At 38.7% G+C, this 20,949-nt stretch overlaps 2 protein-coding genes across 12 annotated transcripts in view; one reads left to right on the forward strand and one right to left on the reverse strand.

Annotated features, from left to right (window-relative positions):
• LOC138747772 (breast cancer type 1 susceptibility protein homolog) overlaps positions 1-20,949 on the reverse strand; it is a 159,156-nt gene that overhangs the window by 129,998 nt on the left and 8,209 nt on the right. For 8 of the 11 annotated variants that reach the window (XR_011347652.1, XR_011347651.1, XM_069907338.1 and 5 more), the window contains exons 1-4: positions 13,904-15,993; positions 11,991-12,090; positions 11,098-11,146; positions 4,695-4,816 (exon numbers count right to left, since the gene is read on the reverse strand). Coding sequence is in view for 9 of the 11 variants with exons in the window: in XM_069907338.1 (XP_069763439.1) it covers positions 4,695-4,816; positions 11,098-11,146; positions 11,991-12,090; positions 13,904-14,458 (826 nt within the window). In the remaining 2 variants the exon portion in view is untranslated. Of the gene's footprint in view, positions 1-4,694; positions 4,817-11,097; positions 11,147-11,990; positions 12,091-13,903; positions 16,039-17,541; positions 17,631-19,515; positions 19,594-20,949 lie in introns of those variants that run through there. The other 3 variants (XM_069907341.1, XM_069907342.1, XM_069907343.1) reach the window with 1 other exon arrangement.
• nbr1a (NBR1 autophagy cargo receptor a) overlaps positions 1-20,949 on the forward strand; it is an 82,815-nt gene that overhangs the window by 10,620 nt on the left and 51,246 nt on the right. The gene's annotated exons all lie outside the window — the stretch shown is intronic.

Genomic DNA, 20,949 nt, shown 5'->3' on the forward strand with positions numbered 1-20,949 from the left:
TTTGCTACCTTCAGATTAGATGGATTTAATGTTCATCCCCCCCAAGTTCCAAACAATTTAAAATTAAGTCATTTGTTATCTCATATGTCCATACTAATAACCCTTTACCAACAATTCCAATCCTCAATAATCCAATGGTTCCTCATTCTCCAAGAAAAATTATAATCTCATCCAATTTTAAAAATACTTCATGGGTACTTTGCAAGATTCTCCATCTTTATATCTTCTAATGGGGGGTGGGGGGGGGGGGAGGGGAACCTGTTCCATCCTCAATTTAGATTCTCACTCCCCCCCCCCACCCCCCCCCCCCCCCACCAACTTTGGAGCAGCATTGTACCATTTTAGTTCTATTCTATGCAGCATTCTAGCCTGACTAGATCTCCAATTTTCCCTAGACTTTTTAAACAACTCAAATTTCCGTGCTATTGATGGAATGCTTTTAGGATCCCCTTTCCCTCCCAAAATAGTTGTGTTATGGAAAGGCTATGTTCTAATCTGTGGGAACAGTTCAAGGATCTAAGGAACTTGGGAATTGATTTCCAGTGCATTTCACTGGCTCCACAGCCACTTCCCAAAACCTTGTGATGCAGGTCACTGGATCCTCCAGATGTACTAGCTTTTGGTCCCTTTGTTTCCCAAATACCATTTTCTATTTACACTAGTATTTATTTCTTTAAGTTCCTCATTCATTCTAGTCATTGTTCTCCACAATTTTAGGAGGTTTACTGTGAAAACAAAATAAATGTCTTTAATTTCTCTACCATTTCCTAAAATTTGTCTGTCTCTGTATGGCACCCCCGTTAATCGAGACAAACTTTTTCTTTAATCACATAAAACCTTTATAGCACGATTTAATGTTTCTTACTAGATTACTGCATATTTTACATTCTCTCCTTCTCAGAGGACCCTTAATGGCCCTTTGCATTCACTCTGAAAAAAATCTACGAATCCTGTTTTATTGGTTTTTAACTAATCTTATATCTGCAAATTCTCGTCAGTCACGGCCAAACCACTTTTCTCATGTTTTATAAATGGAGTATTAATTATGATAATAATCAAGCTATACCTATCGTTTGCTGCAGTTGCAGTCAATCTACCATAGTTCACTCACACATCAAGACTTTGTAATTTGGTTTGTTTATATTTGAACTATCAATATTCATTTTAAATTCTGTCCAGGCAGTGCTTCACAAAGTGCCCTTTAACTAAGAGGATAAATGTTCATTAATTTCACAAAACTAATTCCAAACAGTCAATTCCTGCGTGGATCCTGATCTAGGAAACTATTTTTTTCTACATTCCTTAAATTAATCTTACACGCAATCACTAACTTGTGAAACCTATGATTATCACCCTTTTGACATGCATCTTCTGTGCTACACAAATGCTATTGATGGAGGACAGAGATAAGTCCATATTTATTAAGCCTTAGTTTTAGAGCTCTAGTCACATTGGTTCCAATTCTATTTCTTGATTTTCTGAGAATTACCTTTTCTTTCAATTCCTCTCATCAAGGCCACTCAGTCTTTTTCCTTTTGATTTAAAACTTCCATAGTAGTATCCAAGAATTTAAAAATAAATGATGGCATTGCTGCTGGAGAACAGTGCTCCCCTGCAGGGTTCTCCTGCCCAGTCCAACTACTGATGGCTCCTTACAGGTTTTAAACAGACTTTTAAAAGGAGCAGCCTCAAGATGTTATAAACTCCGTGGAAGTGGAGGACTGGCACAGGGCTCCAGATGGTGCCCACAGCACTGGACCAGTGAGCTGCGGCTAAAGAACACACAGGCAGTGGCCTGTTGGTAACCTGAACCATAGAACCCACGCAGGCTGCGGACTGCTGGTGAGTGACTGTAGCGGTACCAGGTATTGGAACCAGGATGCAAGACAAGGGCAGGAGGGGCACTGAAGGCTTCCTTATCCTGCTGGAGGTTTGGATCTGGAACTCAGTTGCTGACAGTTTGGGCTGGTCTACGTGGCTTCAGAGGCTACGTAATCCATTGACACTCACAGACTCTGAAGGGACTCTTTAGTTTCTCTTTCTCTGATTGCAATAGGGGACCGGGCAATTCCTACAGATGCCGAATTTTTATCTGCATATTAAATGTAATTTTGTGTAACATTACATCTGTTTGATTACATGAGAATAAAAGAATCTTGAATCTAAAATTTAATTCCCAAACATAGTAACACTGCAAGAGTCTAGGGAGTGCAATAAGGGATATTATTATTTAGTCCTACATAACCTACAAACCATAATGATTATTAGAACCTACCAATTTACTTTCATTTATGCCATTAAATCATGAATTGTTATATGATTATGGAGCATTCATAAAGACTCTTCTCTTTTGTCTTTTTTATAAATCTTTGCTCTGATTCTCAACAGATATATTCTTCTGATTGTATGCTCTAATCCAGTTCTCAACCATTTTTACCCCACTCATATACCTCCTTAAGTAATCCCATACTAGCTACAGAGCACCCAGTGGGTGCTATGCCATAGATGCTCTGGTTAGTAAGAGATTACTTAAATTGGTATGCGAGTGGGGTAAAACGTTTGAGAACCACTGCTCTGTTCCTTCCTGATAATTTTTCATCCATTTTGCTATCGTGCCTTGCCCTCTAAAGCTTGCAAACTTTCTGAACCCATGTTCGATCATGTCATGCTTTTTTTGGAGACCACAGTATTCAAATTACAATGGGGATAAACAATGTGTCTTAAAGCAAACATTGGAGCCTTCACAGAATCAACAATTCAACATTTTTCAGTGTTGTAGTTCAGACCAATCATAAAAATTAAAATCAGAGAAAACTCAAGGCATTGAACATGTAAATGTTTCTTGTAAAAGCAAACCCCATTAAAGTAATTGATAAGTCTTAAAAAAAATCTGATCTTTCAAAACATTTAAAATACAAGTCTAGAAATTTTAACTGAACAAAACTTTCAGATTATTAATCAATTCTATGCAGCTTAATGATTCCAAGTACAATATTGATCAGAAATATTAGAAATAACTAGATACATATATTATAATGACACCATCAGAGCACCAGCCATTACACTCCAGAGATAATTTATCACATCCCTTTCTTAAACTTTAATGAATACAGAATTCCTGAGGAAAAACTATTCAACAGCTGTAACAGTTTTTGCCAAAAGGATGAAATGGGTGGGGGGGGGAAGGGGACGGGAATGGGGGACAGGGGGGGGGGGGGGGAGGAAGAGAGACAGGAAGGGAGCACACTCTGGTGATCTGTAAACATGCAGAAAGAAGTAGTTTATTGAATTTTTCCAGTAACTTTCCCACCCCTAGGTTGTAGTTCCCTGGCTTGTCCTTGTAGCCCTTTTTAAACAAAAGCATTATTTAGTCACCTTCCAGTCTTCTGGTATCTTACCCGAATTCCAGAATACATTTGAATTCAGAGTCAATCCACCTTTGATTTTCTTGTATTTAGTCTGATCCCATCTAAAAGACGTACTCTGGATGAAGGAGCATAACTGTAGCTCTTTAATGATGGAAGCAAGGGTTGACAAAGTCAAAAGCACTTGGGATGCTTGCCTTTTTCCAGTCAGGGCATTGAACACAAATGTTGAAATATCATGTTGAAGTTAAGCAAGATGTTGGTGAAGCCAGATTTGAAATATTGTGTGCAGTTTTGGTCGCCTAGCTCTCAGCAGGCTAGCAGAAGGAATACAGGAGGTTTACAAAGCTGCTGCCATTAAGGAAGGTGAGGGACTGGAAAAAGTGGGCCCATTTTCTTTTGAGCACAAGTGGTTGAGAGGGGATATAGAAATCTATATAATCTTGAGAGGGACAGACAAGGTGAATAGTGAGTTTCTTAATGTAGACGAGAGCATAACTATGTGAAGGAGATGAGATTCACGAGGGACGTGATGGTCAGTTCTTCACTCAGACACAGTGGGCATATGTAACGATATTCTGGACAAAGTGGTAGATCAGGAAGGTTAGTTTCCTTGAAGAAACTACATGGTTGGGAGGAGCATGGAGGGAAAGAGGCCTGAAGCAAGAAAGAGGATCTAAACAAGCTGGGCCATGGGCCTGTTCCTATACTGCAAGACTTGATACCTAAAAAAAAAATAATAATTTGTTCTGGTGCCATTATTTCCATCAATCATTTTTACCTCCAATATTTTGATGCTACCTTATTCTACCAGATGGTCTCACCACTAAGAGAATTGAATGAGTTCTTCATATTTTTCTTAACCCTTTTTAATTTTAAAAAGTGTTTAATTACCTCTCTTGGGAGCTTTCGTGGCTGAGTGGGTGAGCACTGCAGTGGGCAGTGATGAATGGAGAGGATGGAAATACCAAATTATCTGAAATTATATTACCATTCTTCAGATAATCTAGCTAATGAGGTTTAATATGCATTACGCGCATGATCAAAAAGTTGCTTTAGTTAACAATTATATTGATTACATTTTCAGAACAGTCACAGTTGGTGTAGCGATTAGTGCAACACTAGAACAGTGGCATCGACCCGGGTTCAAATCCAGTGCTGTCTGTAAAGAGTTTGTATGTTCTCCCCATGTCTGCCAGGTGTTCCAGTTTCCTCCCACCCTTCAACACATACAAGGGTTGTTGGCTAATTGGGCAGCATGGCCTCATGGACCAGAAGGGCCTGTTTCTGCAAAAAAAATATTTTAAGTATGAAGTTTTGGCAACATACCTATTTCTGAAGAGAATAATTCCTTCAATGCTGGTTTAGATGCTTTTGATTTATTTTCATTATCTTCACATTGATCTGTGTTCTCTTTTTCAGAAGTGGCTTTCTTTTGCTGCAGTGTTGACCTAGAGAAGTAACCAGAATTATAATTGTCGATTTCAATTTTTGGTGAATTCAATTTTGAAATGACATTTGTTCATAAAAAAAAACAGGTAGACTTTGAAAGAACATTTTACTGTACTGAATATAAGCCCAAAATAAGTAAACACACAAATGTGATGACAATGATCAATAACGAAGGAATAGGTTGGCACAGAAGTGTGCTATCCAAGTATGGTAGAAGCTTTTATACTTATGCCTTAAGACTGTGAAAAGGCAAAGCTTTTTTAATTGCTGAATAGTATTTTCTGAGCAAAAAAAAAACTGCTCCTTAGATTATTTTACAAGAATGACTTTTGCCGGGGGGGCGTGGCAAGATGGCGTAAGGATCAGACGTGCCTTCCAGTCTTCTCCTGACTCTATCGTATTGTTTTGTCTAGAAATGCCCGTTAAAATTCTTTAAAAGTTTTGATAACTTCAGTGCTGTTATTAACTTATGATGGTACAATTGGTGGAAAAGAGGAAAAAAAAACCGACAACAGATCATCAAAAAACTACATTTTCCAAAAGTTCAAGTTTTGGAGACTACCTACATGAAAGACACCGGGACTCAGCGTGAAATGGATCCCAGGAGAGAGGTACAGTGTTCGGATGTAGAGCTCTATGTTACATCGGTAGAGCCCCCTAAAGAGGGCGCCAAACAGCCTTTAGAACAAAGGGTTACTCAAAGGCATTTGTCAACTGTAGAGGTGGCGCTGCAAACTGCATCTCTTGAGATACAAGAACCTATACAACTTGATGTACTGGGAGAACTTAATACATTATGGACTGGGGAAAACCCCGACCAGCGTCCTCCAGTTATTGCTGGAGAGGCTGTGGCTGGGGTTTCCACATGCAGTCATACTACAAGGAAGGCAACCAGAATGAAGGAAGGAATAGAAGATCCTTTGGAGAAGAACCAGGAATCTGTTGAGCCAAAATCTCTTCCAAATGAAAAGATTTTTGTGAATCTTGAATCTAAATTATCTTATACAATGCAGGGATTATTCAAGATTATGACTGAACTTGGTACTAGGTTTAATACTTTGGTGAAAATACATTCTCAACAGATGGCTGAGTTTGGAGCTTTTAAGCTTGAAGTGAGAGATAAATTTAATTCGTGTGAAGAAGATATAGACGAAATACGGGATCAAGTTTTTGATGTGACCAAAATGGTCGAAGAATAAAAATTTGGTGAAAAAGATTGATTATTTGGAAAACCAATCCAGACGGAACAATATAAAGATTATTGGTTTGCCGGAAGGTATGGAGGGACCAGACCCAAGAAAATGTTTTACTGAATGGATTCCGCAGGTGTTGGGTCAAGAACATTTCCCGGAAGGTATAATACTGGAACGTGCTCACAGAGCCTTGATTAGAAGACCTATTTCAGGTCAAAGTCCAAGACCTATTTTGGTTCGTTGCTTGAATTATTATGACAGAGAAATAATTTTACGAGTGGCTATTAGAAATGCACAACAGAGAAAATCACCCTTGATTCAAAATAATCGAGTTTTCTTCTATGTGGATTTGAGTCAAGAAGTTATGTTCCAACGACGGGAATTCAATCCTGCTAAAGAGTTGTTGTGGATGAAAGGTTACAAGGCAACCTTTAGATATCCAGCTGTTTTGAAGGTTTTTCAAGATGGTTGCCAACCAAAGTTCTTTGATTCTCCAAAGGAAGCTATAGCATTTGCTCAAGAGCTGCCAATTACTCAGTTTCAACAGAGACATAGTCCGCCGCGATTTCTAAGGAGACAAGAGATGGAAGAAAAGAGCCGTGATCCAAGAAGGAATGGTTGTAATGGTGACTCGGCAGTTGGAGCTGATTAAAAGAAGAGTTGTCCTTTTTTTTTCTAATGTTTTTTTTTAAAAAAAAGGATATTAAATAATGATGATGTTAGTTTAAGATGAAGTGAGAGTTGGGGGAGAGAACTGGATAGGCACTATTTCCTGAAAGTCATCTGCTACGTGTGAGTTATCTCACACCCATTTTTTTTTGGGAGTTACCGCATTGCGCGGTTTAGACGGGAGGGGGCATTTTTAACCTCCTACCCGTTTTTTTTTCCTTTTTTTTGTATTATTAGATTAAAGAGTGAAGGGGTTTTTTTTTGTTTAAATATTTAAAAAAAGCATAAGAAAATATTTGATTGTTGAAAAAACTAAAATTTGATGTGTTTTTTTTTGTAAAGTTTATTCAGTAGATAAGGAATATCTGAAATTTAAATGTGAATGGGATGGATAAGTTTTTTTAAATATTTTTTCTTTAACTTTAAGGTGAAAGGAGTGGTAATTCTGGTGTACATTATTTTGCTATTTTAGTTATAGAACGAAGGGAATAATGGTGAAAGTTATAAATTGAATTGTACAATTCTTAATGAGGCTTGAATTTTGTTTGTGGTTTATGCTCCATTTGTTGAAGATATAGATTTCGTTGTAGATGTGTTTTTATTATTTGGATATCTGAATTTTAACATAATGATTGGGGATATTTAAATGTGGTATTGGAGCTTTTATTGGATAACTATTCAAGAGTAAAAGGGAAAAATGGTGGAAGAGTACTAAAATTGAATTGTATAATGCTTAATGAGGTTTGAATTTTGTTTTAAGATAGTGGTTTATGTGACTAATATGATTATAGATGTGAAGTTAGTTGATATTTGGTGAAGGTTTATCTTATAGAGAAAGTTTTTTTTAATCTTTTTTTCATGCTACAATTTTTTTTAAGAATTGATTATTGTTTAAGAATTTTTGATAATGTTACTAACTTTACTAATTTTTTATATTAAGTTTGAGTTAAATATATGTTTCATCTTAACTCCGTTTGTTAAATATATGCATTTAAGTTTGATTTAAATATGTTTTTTAAGTCTGATATCTTAGTATTAATTACTTTTCTTTTTGTTAGTATTTTAATCGGTTATGTTTTTGGTTTTTTTTATAAGTGGGTTTTTTTCTCACATATATTATTAACTTTATTAATTCTTCACTCTTTATTTTGGGGGGAAAGGGGGGGTTGGACTAATTTGAGTTGGGTTATTAATGTGTAATAATTATTGGGGAGGGTATAGTTTATTTAGATTACTGAGATTGTATTAATTTTAATATTTTATTCTTAATTTTTTTTAAAAATGTAATCCTATATGTTATTCATGTTATAAAATCTTAAATAAAGTTTAAAAAAAAAGAATGACTTTTGCCAACATCACAACGAGGAAACAGTCACATGCAAATGGCAGGAAACTGGATGATTGTTGGAATAGGCAGTCAGTACAAGAGCTCCCCCTGTAGACCAATAAGTGTAAAGTTTTAGACACTGTTGATGGGGACGATCTACCAAAGATAAATCATAGTGGCCAGGTCTCTAGCAGAGTCTGGCCCTTTGGCCAAAAGGAGATGGGTGTAGAAGAAGAGATTGGGGAATTAGAAAGGTAGGCGAATAAATAGGAGATTCTGAAAAAGATCGAAATGATCGGATGGAATGTTGCCTCCCAGGTGCTTGGGTCAGAGACGTCTCAGATAGAGCCTACAGCATTTTGAAGCGAGAGGATGGTCCACGTTGGTACAAATGACATAGAGACAAGTAGGGATGAGGTCCTGAAGATGGAATACTGGGAGTTAAGAAAGAAGCTGAAAAACAGGACCTCAAGGGTGGTAATCTCAGGATTCCTGCCTGTGCCACACGTCAGTGAGGGTAGAAATAGGAAGTTGTGGCAGATGAATGTGTGGCTGAAGAGATGATGCAGGGGTTCACATTTGTGGATCATTGGGATCTCTTCCTAGGAAGGTATCGTCTGTACAAAAAGGACATGCTGCAACCGAACTGAAGAGCGACCAATATCCTTGCAGGCAGGTTTGCTGGAGCTATTGAATAGAGTTTAAACTGAATTAAGAAGGGGATGGGAACTAGAATGCGAGGGCAGAGAACAGAGCAGAAGGTGGAAAGGATGGTGCAATGTTTTTGTAGGTTTGTAAGGAAGGAAGCATAAGGTGTAGTCAGAGGATTCGAAATGTGTCCAATTCAATGCAAGGAGTAATAGCAATAAAGGAGATGAAAATAGAATATAGATTAGCACGTCATGAGGAAAGGATTGACATGCAGGTAATGGGATTTAGATGTTTTAAAATGGATAGGATTGGGGGAAGCAGCATAACTGGTCAGAGATAGTATCTCAGCTGCAGAGTGGGAGGATGCTGTGGAGGGAGAGATTGGAAGTCAAAAATAAGAAGGGAGCCATCACTGTATTTGGAATAGTCTAGAGGGCCCCATATAGCCCTCAGGTCACAGAGGACCAGAGAGATAGGTCGATTTTGGAATGGTGCAGAATAACAGAGTAATTGTTGTAGGAGACATCAACTTCCCAAATATTGACTGGCACCTCCTCACTGCAAAAAGGCTAAATGGGGCAGAATTTGTCAAGTGTGTCCAAGAAGGATTCCTAACACAGTATGTGGACCAGCTGATGAGAAGATCTAGTCAAATGACAGACCTCTCAGTGGGGGAGCATTTCTGTGATCGTGAGAACTCCCTGAGCTTTAACATAGATTTGGACAAGAATAAAACCAGACAAAATGGTAAAGTGTTTCATTGGGGAAGGGCTAATTATGATGGGACGAGGCAGGAACTGAGAGAAGTAAATTAGGAACAGATATTCTCAGGAGAAAGCACAGAAGTAGTGTGATCGATGTTAAGGGACTTCTTGTGCAGGGTTCTGGATAGGTTTGTCTCACTGAGGCAGGGAAAAGATGGTAGGATAAGGGATCCATGGTGCATTTTTTTTAAATTATAAATTTTAAAATTTGTAATATTACAAATCTGTTATACATATAAACCCTCTATTATCCCCTTCCCCTCCCTACAAAAAAGAATATAGGATAAGAGACCCTCAGCAGAAGTGCTCCATACTACAAAACTTGTAGGTGGAGTCCTATTAGGAGAAAGGGTTTCATTTAAATATTTATACCAATACTTTGTAAATACCGGCTCCATATTTTACAGCATATTATTTATATCTTAAATTACAAGTAATTTTTTTCAAGTGGTATACAACTTCGAACTTCTACATGCCATCTCTCCATTTCCAAATCTATATCTGATTTCCAAGTTATTGCAATACATTTTATAGCTATTGCTAAAGCAATTTTAATAAATTTCATTTGAACATGTTCAAGATTAATTTAGGTTTAACCTCCTTAATATCACACCCAGTAATTGGGTCCTGTGGGAATTTAATGCCAATTATTCTTTCTAATAAATTACCAATTTCCAAACAAAATGATTTAATCTTAGGACACTGCCAAGTGGAATACAAAAAAAGTATTAACAACTTTCTTTCTACATCTAAAACATAAATCTGAAAAAGCACAATTCAATCTATTTAACTTCTGTGGTGTCAAATATAGCTGATGAATAAAGTTTATATTGCACAAACATATCTCACATTTATTATACTTTTCCTATTTTCTCTACATAATTCCATCTAGACACATTCATTTGTTTATTCAAATCCTTTTCCCATCTTTGTCTTGATTTATGGATCTCTATTTTACGACCTATTTTGTAACAATTTGTACATTAATGTAATAATAACTCCACCTGTCTCTACTGGCAAATATCAAATCATGACCAAAATTTTCACACAAAAAGTTAACACTCTGATAATAACAGAATCTTGTATTTTCAGATGACTGAAACTTTTCTTTCATTCTGTCAAAAGTAATAAATTTCCCCGCTTCAAAACAATCTTCCGTTGTCTTAATACCCTGATATTTCCAAATCTTTAAAAATCTATTTCCCATGGAAATAGATCTATTTTAAAATAAAGGTGTTCTTCTAGACAATAAACCTCCACCTCCAGTTTATCAACCTTATTCCAAAGATCAATTAAATGTTTGAATATTGAAATTTCTCTATTTGCTATTAACAAATGTGAATTCCATTTATTTATAAAGTCTTGTGGATTTGCTTCTCCCATTTTATCTTTATTCACCCAAGCTCGAATTTTACTAAATCATACATTACACTAATAAATTGCAACTGGGCTGCTTTATAATAATTCATAAAATTAGGGAACTGCAAACCTCCAATTCATAATTCCAAGTTAATTTTTCCAAATAAACCCTTGCCACTTTCCCTTTTAATTGATCCATGGTTGACAAAACAGGTGAGGCAGCAAGTAAAAGGAAGCAGACACCACCATAAACTGCCCTTTTTTTTTTGGGGGGGGGAAGAGGGAAGATAGCTCCTGACCTACACAGATTCACTTACTTTTCCTTAGCATGCGCTCTGAACAGAGGCTCCTCAGAAGAATCTGAATCTGCAAAGTGACAGATAACTATTAAATAAATGTAGTTTGTCAAAACATCTGCATTCATTCATATATAACACATTGGGTTTAAGCTGTACTCCAGAGGTGTGGCATACAATCTAAACTAACATAAAGGACTAGCGTACACTAGTGGGAGCAATTTCCATACAAAATTTTAATCCACTGTTCCATCTGCTGTGCTAAGGAAATAGAGGTGCAGCTATTGGAGCTGACAGCTTCTGGAGATCTGGGTTCAATGCTGACCTCTAGTGCTTTGTGTACATGTGTGACCATGCATGTTCCTTCTGGGTGCTCAAGCTTCCTCTTATTTCCCAAAAAACTTGGATCAATAGGTTAATTCGCCTAGTGAACACATGGTAGAATATTGAAGCAGAGGGTGGGGGTGGATAAGGATTGTTGGAAATATTGGAAGAAGACATTATGCAGAAATAAATGAGGTAAGTTGTGAACATGGACACAATGGCTGAATGGCCTCCAGATCCCTTGCTGTACACAAAACAAATAGGAAAGTTGTCCAAGCCATCACGGGCTCTGAGAAACATCAATAGCACAAGTTACCAGTTAATTCATTTGTAAACTGGTCACGTTTTGTGAAACATTATTTGGTTCATAATTCAAGTTATTGACAGGAGCAATGGAGCACTCTGTCAGAGAAGGGACACACAAACAGGAATAATTCAGTAGCCAAGTAGTAGCACTGCCAGCAGTTTTGGAGCAGTTTAAATCTACTGCAGACATGCTTTGCCTCCAGATTAAGTTGAAAGAGATGGGGAATGATCTTATATGCTCACAGGAATAAGGCAAAATAAAAAAAATCACTTAAAATTCTTACCAATCTCAATGTAAACAGAAGAAACATCTATTTTCTGCCTTTTCTTTCTTTTTGAAACCCTTCTTACAAATTCAGTCAAAGTAGAGTCAGGGCAAATATTCTGTACAAGAGAGAAGTCAACATTATTTGATTTAATATAGTTGCAAAATTTTATGTAATACAGCTATTTCCTTTTAAACAATGATAAATATGCTAAACCTGCAGATAACATCACAATTTATTCCTGATAAATACTATGTTTACAGGCTCTTGAATATCCCCTTACTACCCTAATTATTAACTACTTCAGCACCCAAAAAAATGCCTGCAGTATTAAAATGCCTTTTTTCACTCTTGTAACTGTGAATAATCTCTTTATGCATGTAGTAATTTAATGTATACCAATGAAGCTTTTTCGAAAAATTTAATAATTTATTTAGTTGCAAAAAAAATTTGGTGCATATTCTTTTTCAAACAAAAATAGACTTTATTCACAGTTATTTACGAAAGGAAAACCTCTTCCCACCCTTAGTTTTGTATCCATGCATTTTCACTACTGTACATTGTTACATTCATTCCTATTTATATCATTATCACCACTGTGGCTCCTTGTTGTTACTCCCCCACCCCCTTGCTGTTTGTGAGGCTTTCCCTCTGTCTCAGCCTCTCAATGCCAGTTAATGAAAGGACTCTGGACTGCGGTCCTTGCCCACTGCACCCTTGCGTAGTCTGCACTAAGCTTCAGTGCATCCCTCAGCACACATTCCTGCAGCCTGGAATATGCAAATCAGCATATTGCTGCATTGACATCTGTGCTGAAAAAAACCGGTTTTGTGGTGACCAATGTGTATCTTTCACTGAGTTGGTCTTTCAGCAGTTTCTGGTGACTGAAGGTGCGTGCCCCCCAGGGAACAGCCCATTAGTCAGTGAGCCCTCTCTCACGCTGTTGCTGAGCCGTTACGAGGACTCTTGCATCCTTTTCTACATACTGAGTGAATATGCATTCTGCAAAGATTATCTGCACTCCGCCACAGACATCTCAAGGACCACATGCACTGTGGATGATGTTCCTGTTGTACTGGAAGGATGTGACTGGGAGGGTTTCTCTCAATGCCAGCCAGGCCAAGTCCTGGTGTTTGTTTATGAGCCCTGGTGACGAGGCATTTGGCTACATGACGTGGACTATCTGATCAGGGAAGCACCACACTGTGTCCATCGAGTCCTCATCTCTCAGTGCTGACCACTCCCTTGTAGTCAAAGGTGTTTGTCTGAAAAACTTTTCTATACAGAATAGGTGGTGTGGCAAAGTTCAGCTGACTGGGATATTACATGGCAATCCTTTGCAACACCTGGACAAGGGAGAACCTCAGCACCTGGTGCTTTCATACTTTAGTTCTGTGATGTAGCCACACACAAAGGGGGTCATCGGGATGAGGGCCAAGTTGAGCAAGCCCTTGCCTCCATTGTCTAGAGACTTGTACATGGCGACTCTTCAGATTGGAAGGCTACTCTGGTGACCATCAGGGTGGAGGTGCAGGGAAAATGCACTTACAGCACCTCGCACCTGATTCTTCCCTGTTATCAAGGGAGAGTTCCTTGCCCACACCCAAATTCAGTGTACTTTAGATTCACTCCGATGAATTTTTGTTGCACACCTCGGCCCCTCCAAACAAGGTCATATGTTCATTGCACTTAGGTGTATGTCAACAAACTCATTATTGTTCTAAAGTTCCCTGTCCGGCATCTGATGCAATATTTGTTATAGTCAAAGATCAAGAAAAAAATCTTACTACAAAGAACCTGGCTTTTCTTGCTGGGCACTGGGATCTGCTGTGCTTGTTCCTCCCGCAGAAATAACATTTCGGGTTCGCACGGGGCAGGGTAGCAGCAGCCGACAGGCCGTCAGGGGTAGGGTAGAAGGGCACTCTACTCACATCAGAACGAGGGGTCCAGTCCCTAGAGAGCTCGGTGGACTTTAAGGCTGCATCCTCCATTGTGATTGCAATCCGGGCCACGTCCTCTAGTTTTTCTACCCCTTGTTCGAGCAAACGCAGCCTCACTTCGTTCGATCGGAGCCCAGCCACATAGGCATCCCGGACGAGGTCGCTAGTGATCTCGGCAGCAGTTTTGTCCACACAGTTACAGTCCTTGCCCAATGCCTTTAATACTTGTAAATATGCCCTGCTGGACTCACCGGGCTGTTGTTTCCTCGACGCAAGCATGAGCCGGGCATGAACTCTGTTCACCGGTTGATCATACAGTCCTTTCAGTACCTTTATGGCTGCGGTGTAAGTGGTCTCATCCTGGATGTTCTCGTAGACTCTCAAGGACACCATAGACAGCAATGCTGTTAGACGCTGGTTATCCTCCTCTACCTGAATGAATCTCAGGAAGTTTTCAAAGTTCAGCAGCCAGAACTTAAAGGCTTTGAAGGCTGTAGCTGACTGTGGGTCGATATCAAGTTTTTCTGGCCGAGTTAAACGCTCCATCCCTTTCAAAAAAAATTCCTTTTGCTAATAAAATTGTAGAGCTCGTCGAAAGAACCAAAGACTTGTTGATCCAAACCAAGGCTTTTATTAGCAAAAGACCGGAGCTCTTCACAGGTGGCCGACCAGTCCGGAATGATCCGACCTGGCTAGGGACACAACCCTTTAAGGCCCAAACAATAGGTGTGGCTTAGCTCTCAGCCAATCGCTGTAAGCACAGTCTAGATACAGTAACTATATACACTATGTACATTGGTGATAGATCTGTACTATCACAAAAGACACATACAAGAAATACATGGTTGACAATGCAAAATTGTTTCAATTCAGTCTTAAAAGGAATTCCTTGTGACAATAATCCTGCAAGGTAACTACTAAAATGCAAATCTGTTGACATGTGTTTTTTTTTGTTATAACAGCATTTTAAAAAGCAATTTTGATTTAAAAAAAAATGATTTTGAGAGACAGATTTAAATTAAGTGTTAAAAATGTTAAGAATTTTTATAACTTTTTCATTCAAAACCAAAGACTAGAAAATGGCCTATCAGAGAAGGATATTGGAAGGGGGTGGGGGGAAACCAAGAGAATGCAAAAAAAACAGGGAAATGACAAATTTGTGACATCTGCTGTTAGCAAAAAGCCTTTTATGAGAGAAGCAAAAGACAGCGATTGCCTATCTCCGGTAACTGCAATTGTTGGATGAATGAGAGAAAACCACCCTATGGAAGCAACATCACAGACAGCAGAGAGAGCAAGATTTTTTTTTATATAAAGTTTCAGTGTTAGAGATTCAGTCTTCAGCATTAGGAGGGAAAAATGGCAGTGCTGCCGAACACCTGAGAGAGTGGGGAGCGGAGAAGACACAGTGCTACTACAAAGAGTTCAACTAGCCAGTCCTCATGCTGAACGTCCCGTTAAAGGCGCTGAAGGTGTTTACATTCCTACAATTGCAGAGGTCTGTGCCCAAAATGGCAGCACCCTGTGCTTAACAGCAGCCTCAAGGGATTGTTAACTTCAGGGAGCAACAGATCAATGCAAAACACTAGAAACAGGGAGAACATCCCCTGTTGAAAAGGAGAAGCAGATCAACACTATATAGATGTTCTGCATGAGACTGCTTTCAAAGGTTCTTTTAAATCAGTTTTATTTTAATTCATGCTGATAGGAATTTGATCTAGGGGCAGTTGGAAGCTCCCTTCTTTACACTTCAATTTGCTCTTTCCTTGATAGTCTGTTTCATTCTCTGGCTTTAATACTTGAGCAACAAAAGATATCGTAGCTTGTATTCAGGATCTTTTTTGCATTTCCCAGTTTGTCAATTCACATATCCAGCAATGTGTAACTGAAGGCAAAAGTTTTAAAATAAATGCAATGAATTGCATGAGGCATTGGTCCAACCATTTCTAGATCAATAACACTCAGATACAAAACAGATTATTGGAATACCAAAGTGCGACTTTTAGAGACTCCAGCCGCTACGATTTTCTGTGGAGTATTATTGCCCTGGGTAGTGCTGTCATCTTTCCATAACTGTTTGTAAGAGTTGATCTCAGCTGGGTTTTTCTGCGTGTCCTCAATGGAGACTAGGCATCAGAAGGGGAAAAAAAAGTACTTCAATTATTATGTATATAATTTACGTATAAGCATAGAACACCTTGCTTTTAAAAACATTTTCCATAGCATACAAAATGCAATCCTCGGTACCGTTGGGAGCACCTTCCCCAGAGTGAGAGATTGTAGTAGATTTGAGTCATTCCACAGAGTCTGTCCACAAATAGGACACAGCTGTGCCATTCAGTTCAGGATTCTGCATTGTTGATGTCACCTTTCAGATGAAAGGTTAAACTGATCTCTTAGGGTGGATGTACTGGATTCTAAAAACCTACATCTAGTGAGATGTGAGGAGAGAAGCTCAGGGATATTTCAGCCACAATTCAGCATTTGTATCAAGAACCTATTTTCCAGTCTGGTCAAACTGCTATTTAAGTGACTAAAAATTACTGTTGTATTTCCTGCATTGGGCAAGCACAGTAAGCATAGCAAATAGCATGATGCTCTTACAGCACCAGCAATTGGGAATGGGGTTCGAATCCTGTGCTCCCAGTAAGGAGTTTTTATGTTCTCCTTGTGTCTATGTGCGTTTCCTCCAAGTAGCCCAGTTTCCTCCCATCATTCAAAACATACAGGGTGGCATGGGCTCATGGGGTGAAATGGCCTGTTACCATAATGCATGTCTAAATTTAAAATTTATCACCACATCTCAAAATGATTTAGCCATGAAACACTTTAGGCAATCCTGGAAACTGAGAGACAATATATTAAAAAAAAAACCATCCCCTAATTTTTTTTTTTTTTTTTTTTTTCGAACTGTTAACCATATGGAACATTGACTGCAGTGCTTGTAATGTTCAATGCAGAAAATATTTGCTGCATTTCAATATAGGTGTCATGAGCAAAATGTTTTCAAAACCCTCCCATTAAATTTAGCATGTTATATAACCATGGCAGTAAAGGAATGTAATTATCTGACTTGTTTCAAAACAGGGCAATAATGAATGAGCATAAGAAAAATCCACAGGATTTCAAGAATGAGAATCCTTTAGAACAGTCCAGTTGTTTTGATTATATTAAGTGCACTCATTTCCACTAATATCCTACCAGATTTTCAATTCAAAGCACCAAATTATTCATGGTTGTTAAAGATTCAATAGTGAATATTAGATTGCTAGATTTTAACGTCAACACCAGAATGGTTTTAGTTTAGTTTATTGTTATGCATGTTACTTATTATCTGTATTTTGAACGAATAAATAAAGTTAAAAAAAAACCAAAAACACCAGAATGGTTAATACTTTGCATTAAACAGGTTTCATCCAATCTTTGGACATTAATTAGAGTGCATTGATGATAATGCACCTCACTATTTTCACTTCAGTTGCGGAAAAATAAACCATTTGAATTTCAGGTTTTCCTTCCAACTGCTCAATAATTCATAATTAAAGCGTTTAAGGACTGAATGCACACAATTGCCAAGATAAATTATGCAGAACAGTTCAGCATGGTGAAAAATACAATGAGATACTTACATTCATAACCCGTGTCTGACTCAAATGCACGAATAGTTCTCACAATTCCCTCTGCAAGTTGTTTAAATTGGGAGCTCTCCTGGATACTCCTGAATGGAAACATTTAATAGATACTTTAAAGTCTTGGAAAATGAAAGCAACTTTAGCTTAGATATTAAATACAAGTATAATTACGCCACCTTTATACTAGCCACTGAAAACCTACAGCAAGGGAAATAAACAAAACAAACATTAAAAAAGTTGCCACCAAGTTTCATGGTCTTTATTAAAATCTATAGAGCAACCAGGATGCACAATTTTGGACAGTTACAGACACGATGCATTACAAATACAATTTGCTGGACAACTCAGCAGGTCAAGAGAAATAATGAAGAGTTAATGGAGGATTCCTTTCCCTCACACTGATACTACGAGAGATCCTTCAGTAGATGGATTTTTGCACAATTGTTAAATTACACTTTGCAAGTGAATGGGAAATGAGTATTGTAAGCATTTAGTGGTATCATATAGACTTGACACAAGTCAAACTATCTCACTCAATGAGTTTTCACTAATTGCATATAGTGTCTCCATCAGAAACAGCTAGTTCACATAGCCAGTAGGAGATGGGGGTACGATGGTGAAACAAAGGGAATAGTTCCAATACAGGTGCCTAACCTTTTATCCAGGATCATCGGATGTTCAGAATCTTCCGGATTTCGGACCCTTTAAGCAAATGCCTTGCACCTAACCTCTGCTGTCCAATGCACCAATCCCCCCCACCCCACCCAGTATCCATTCCACCCCCCCCACCCACTCCAGACTATTTTGTGCCCTAGGCAGGGCTGAGCGCGGGGGGGGGGGGGGGGGGGGGGGGTGGTCCCGTACAGGAGGCTCTCGACCAGCAGATTGGTCGTGGAGGTTGGAGGCGATGGGGTGGCCATAAAGCCAGCTAGCATCAGCAGCTCTCAGCCGACAGTCAAGCAGGGCAGGGTCGGAGACAAGCTGCAGAAGTGAATTGTCGAGGCGGGGGAGATGAATGCTGGCGGCTTTCAGACACTCCGCCAGGTCATCAGGCATATCCCGGTAGCACAGCGCTGTCCGTCGCGCCCCCGCCCCCCCCCCCCCCCCCCCCCCCCCCAACACGGCACCAGAGGTGCCGTGCTGCTGAGTTGAGTTTACGGAGCATCGCACTGGATTGCAATGATGGCTCAATGTGGCAACTTTTTTTAACGTCTTTATTACCCATAATCACCCACAAAGCTGGAACCACTCTGCCAGTGACAGAGGGGTTCCAGTTGCATGGGGGGATTATGGGTAAGAAAGACTGCCATTGCTCCCGCATTGAGCCAGCTGTCGCCTGTTTCTCTCCCACTGGGTGCTGGGGACCGAGAGTCACCTTTCCACCGAAGGCAAGAGAGGGCACCCATGGGGGTGGAGACGACAGGGACTTGAGGGGGGGGTGAGGGGTGAAAGAGAGGAGTCTTCCTCAGAAAATGGAGAATTCATTACAGGAAGTTAATCTTACTTGCATGTAATGTAATTTCCCAAAAAAAGTGTGTATTTGGAGGTTGCCTGTGTTCGGAATCCCTGATAAAGGGTTAGGCACCTGTAATATGGCTGTCAAGGGTCAGTTAAGCACCTTTGCAATGAATTGGTAATATCGTGAGGACGAAGTAATATTTTGTAGAGACATGTCCAGCAGGTCAGCTTACACACATGAAAAGCAAAATAAAAAAGGAACATCAAGCAAAATTGGCCTGTCCTAATGCAAACAGAAAGAAGGTGAGTTATATAAAATTAGAGAATATAGCCAGATGAAAGACTAGGTATTGTTCCTTGAGCTTGGATTGTGCCGCCTTGTAACTTTACAGGATTGCAAATTGCTTGACTTACAGAAAACAGAATTTAAAAAAAACACAAATCTTTGGGCATATGCTTTTCAACTGAAAAAAAAAAAGTTTTGATACATTTTTCACCTTAGCATTGACCTACCTCTTGGTTAGTTTGTTCTTGCACAATGGACACTGAATACTGCTTTTCTTCTTACCAAAAAGCTTCAATATACAAAACCTTATTAAAAGAAATTTAAAGTGTCAGCCACGGAGGAGAAAACACACATTAAGAGTTTTAATATGTGCATGAAATAAACCTGCAAAACAAAGTAGCCACAAATTCTGCTTTTCAATCACTTCCAATCCTTAACCAGTGTTGAAAACATTGACAAAGTTTAAAATTCTGGTTGTTCCTCATGGTGTTCCACAGGATTATTTCTGGAGTAAGGATAACATTTCACTACAAATCTGCCTTTTAGATTATGGAAGGTAAATGGAAAAAGTTATCAACAGCAGCCATATGTGAACTGAAATCAGTGGACTAAGGTAGAGCACAATGGCTAAAAATTATACATTTTAAATCAGGCCTTTGCACAACGTGGAGAGGAAATTGTAGCTAATATTCCCACCTAATCTTGTCCTTGGTGAGAGAAGCCATCAGAGCAGTCTTGGTGTGAATAATTTCTGTGTATTTTATGGATGTTAATTTACCTCGTGAGTAATTCAGCAACTTGTACTAACAATCCAGAGAACAAATCACACCATTACAAACATGGAATTTAAATTCAAGAAAATAAACAAAGTTCTCGTCACAATAAGTTATAACCGAAAGTCTGCAGGCATCATGGTTGAAGTAAAAATGCTGGAGAAACTCAGCAGGTCAAATTGTGTACTTTATATAGCAACACTAAATATACATAACCAAAGTTTTGGGCTTGAGCCCTTCATCAAGATATGGACAGATATCAGCAGGCATCTGACTAAAATGGTGGGGAGGTGTATGGTCCCAAAACAGGAGGTAATAAGGGAGGGAGGGAACAGCTGGGAGAGAGAGAGAAGGGATGGGAGCTAAGGAAAAGAGAAGAGGAAAGGGAAGGGAGGGAGAATAGGTTAGCAGAAACCAGAGAAGTCGATGTTAATACCATCCAGTAGGAGAGTAATTAACTAGGAACTGATGTTTAAATTTAATCATCCATGTTTTTAATCTACACAAAATTGCTAAACAATATTAGCAATAATACTGTAGATGAATTCTTGCATTGTATATATGATTTTTCTTAAACATTGCTAAACCAAGAAGAGAACAGATCATTTTTATTTTAAAATCAGTACTGTGCAATGAGAAAGGAATTATTAACAATCTTGGTGTTTGTGGCCCTTTGGGGAAGAGTGAATTAGAAACTAGGATCCGAAACTGAACAAAATAAAATCGTGAGAATTTGAGATACATGATAGAGAACTTTCTTAAATAGGTTGAGAGCTAATAGGATAACGATCAATATTTAAAAGGTACAACAATTATTCCTTTCTATTTTGCACATGAACAAGTCAGGAAATTTGGAATAATATTAGATCCAATAAGAATGTCAAAAAA

The sequence above is a fragment of the Narcine bancroftii genome, chromosome 12, assembly GCF_036971445.1.
Source record: "Narcine bancroftii isolate sNarBan1 chromosome 12, sNarBan1.hap1, whole genome shotgun sequence".
NCBI lineage: Eukaryota > Metazoa > Chordata > Chondrichthyes > Torpediniformes > Narcinidae > Narcine > Narcine bancroftii.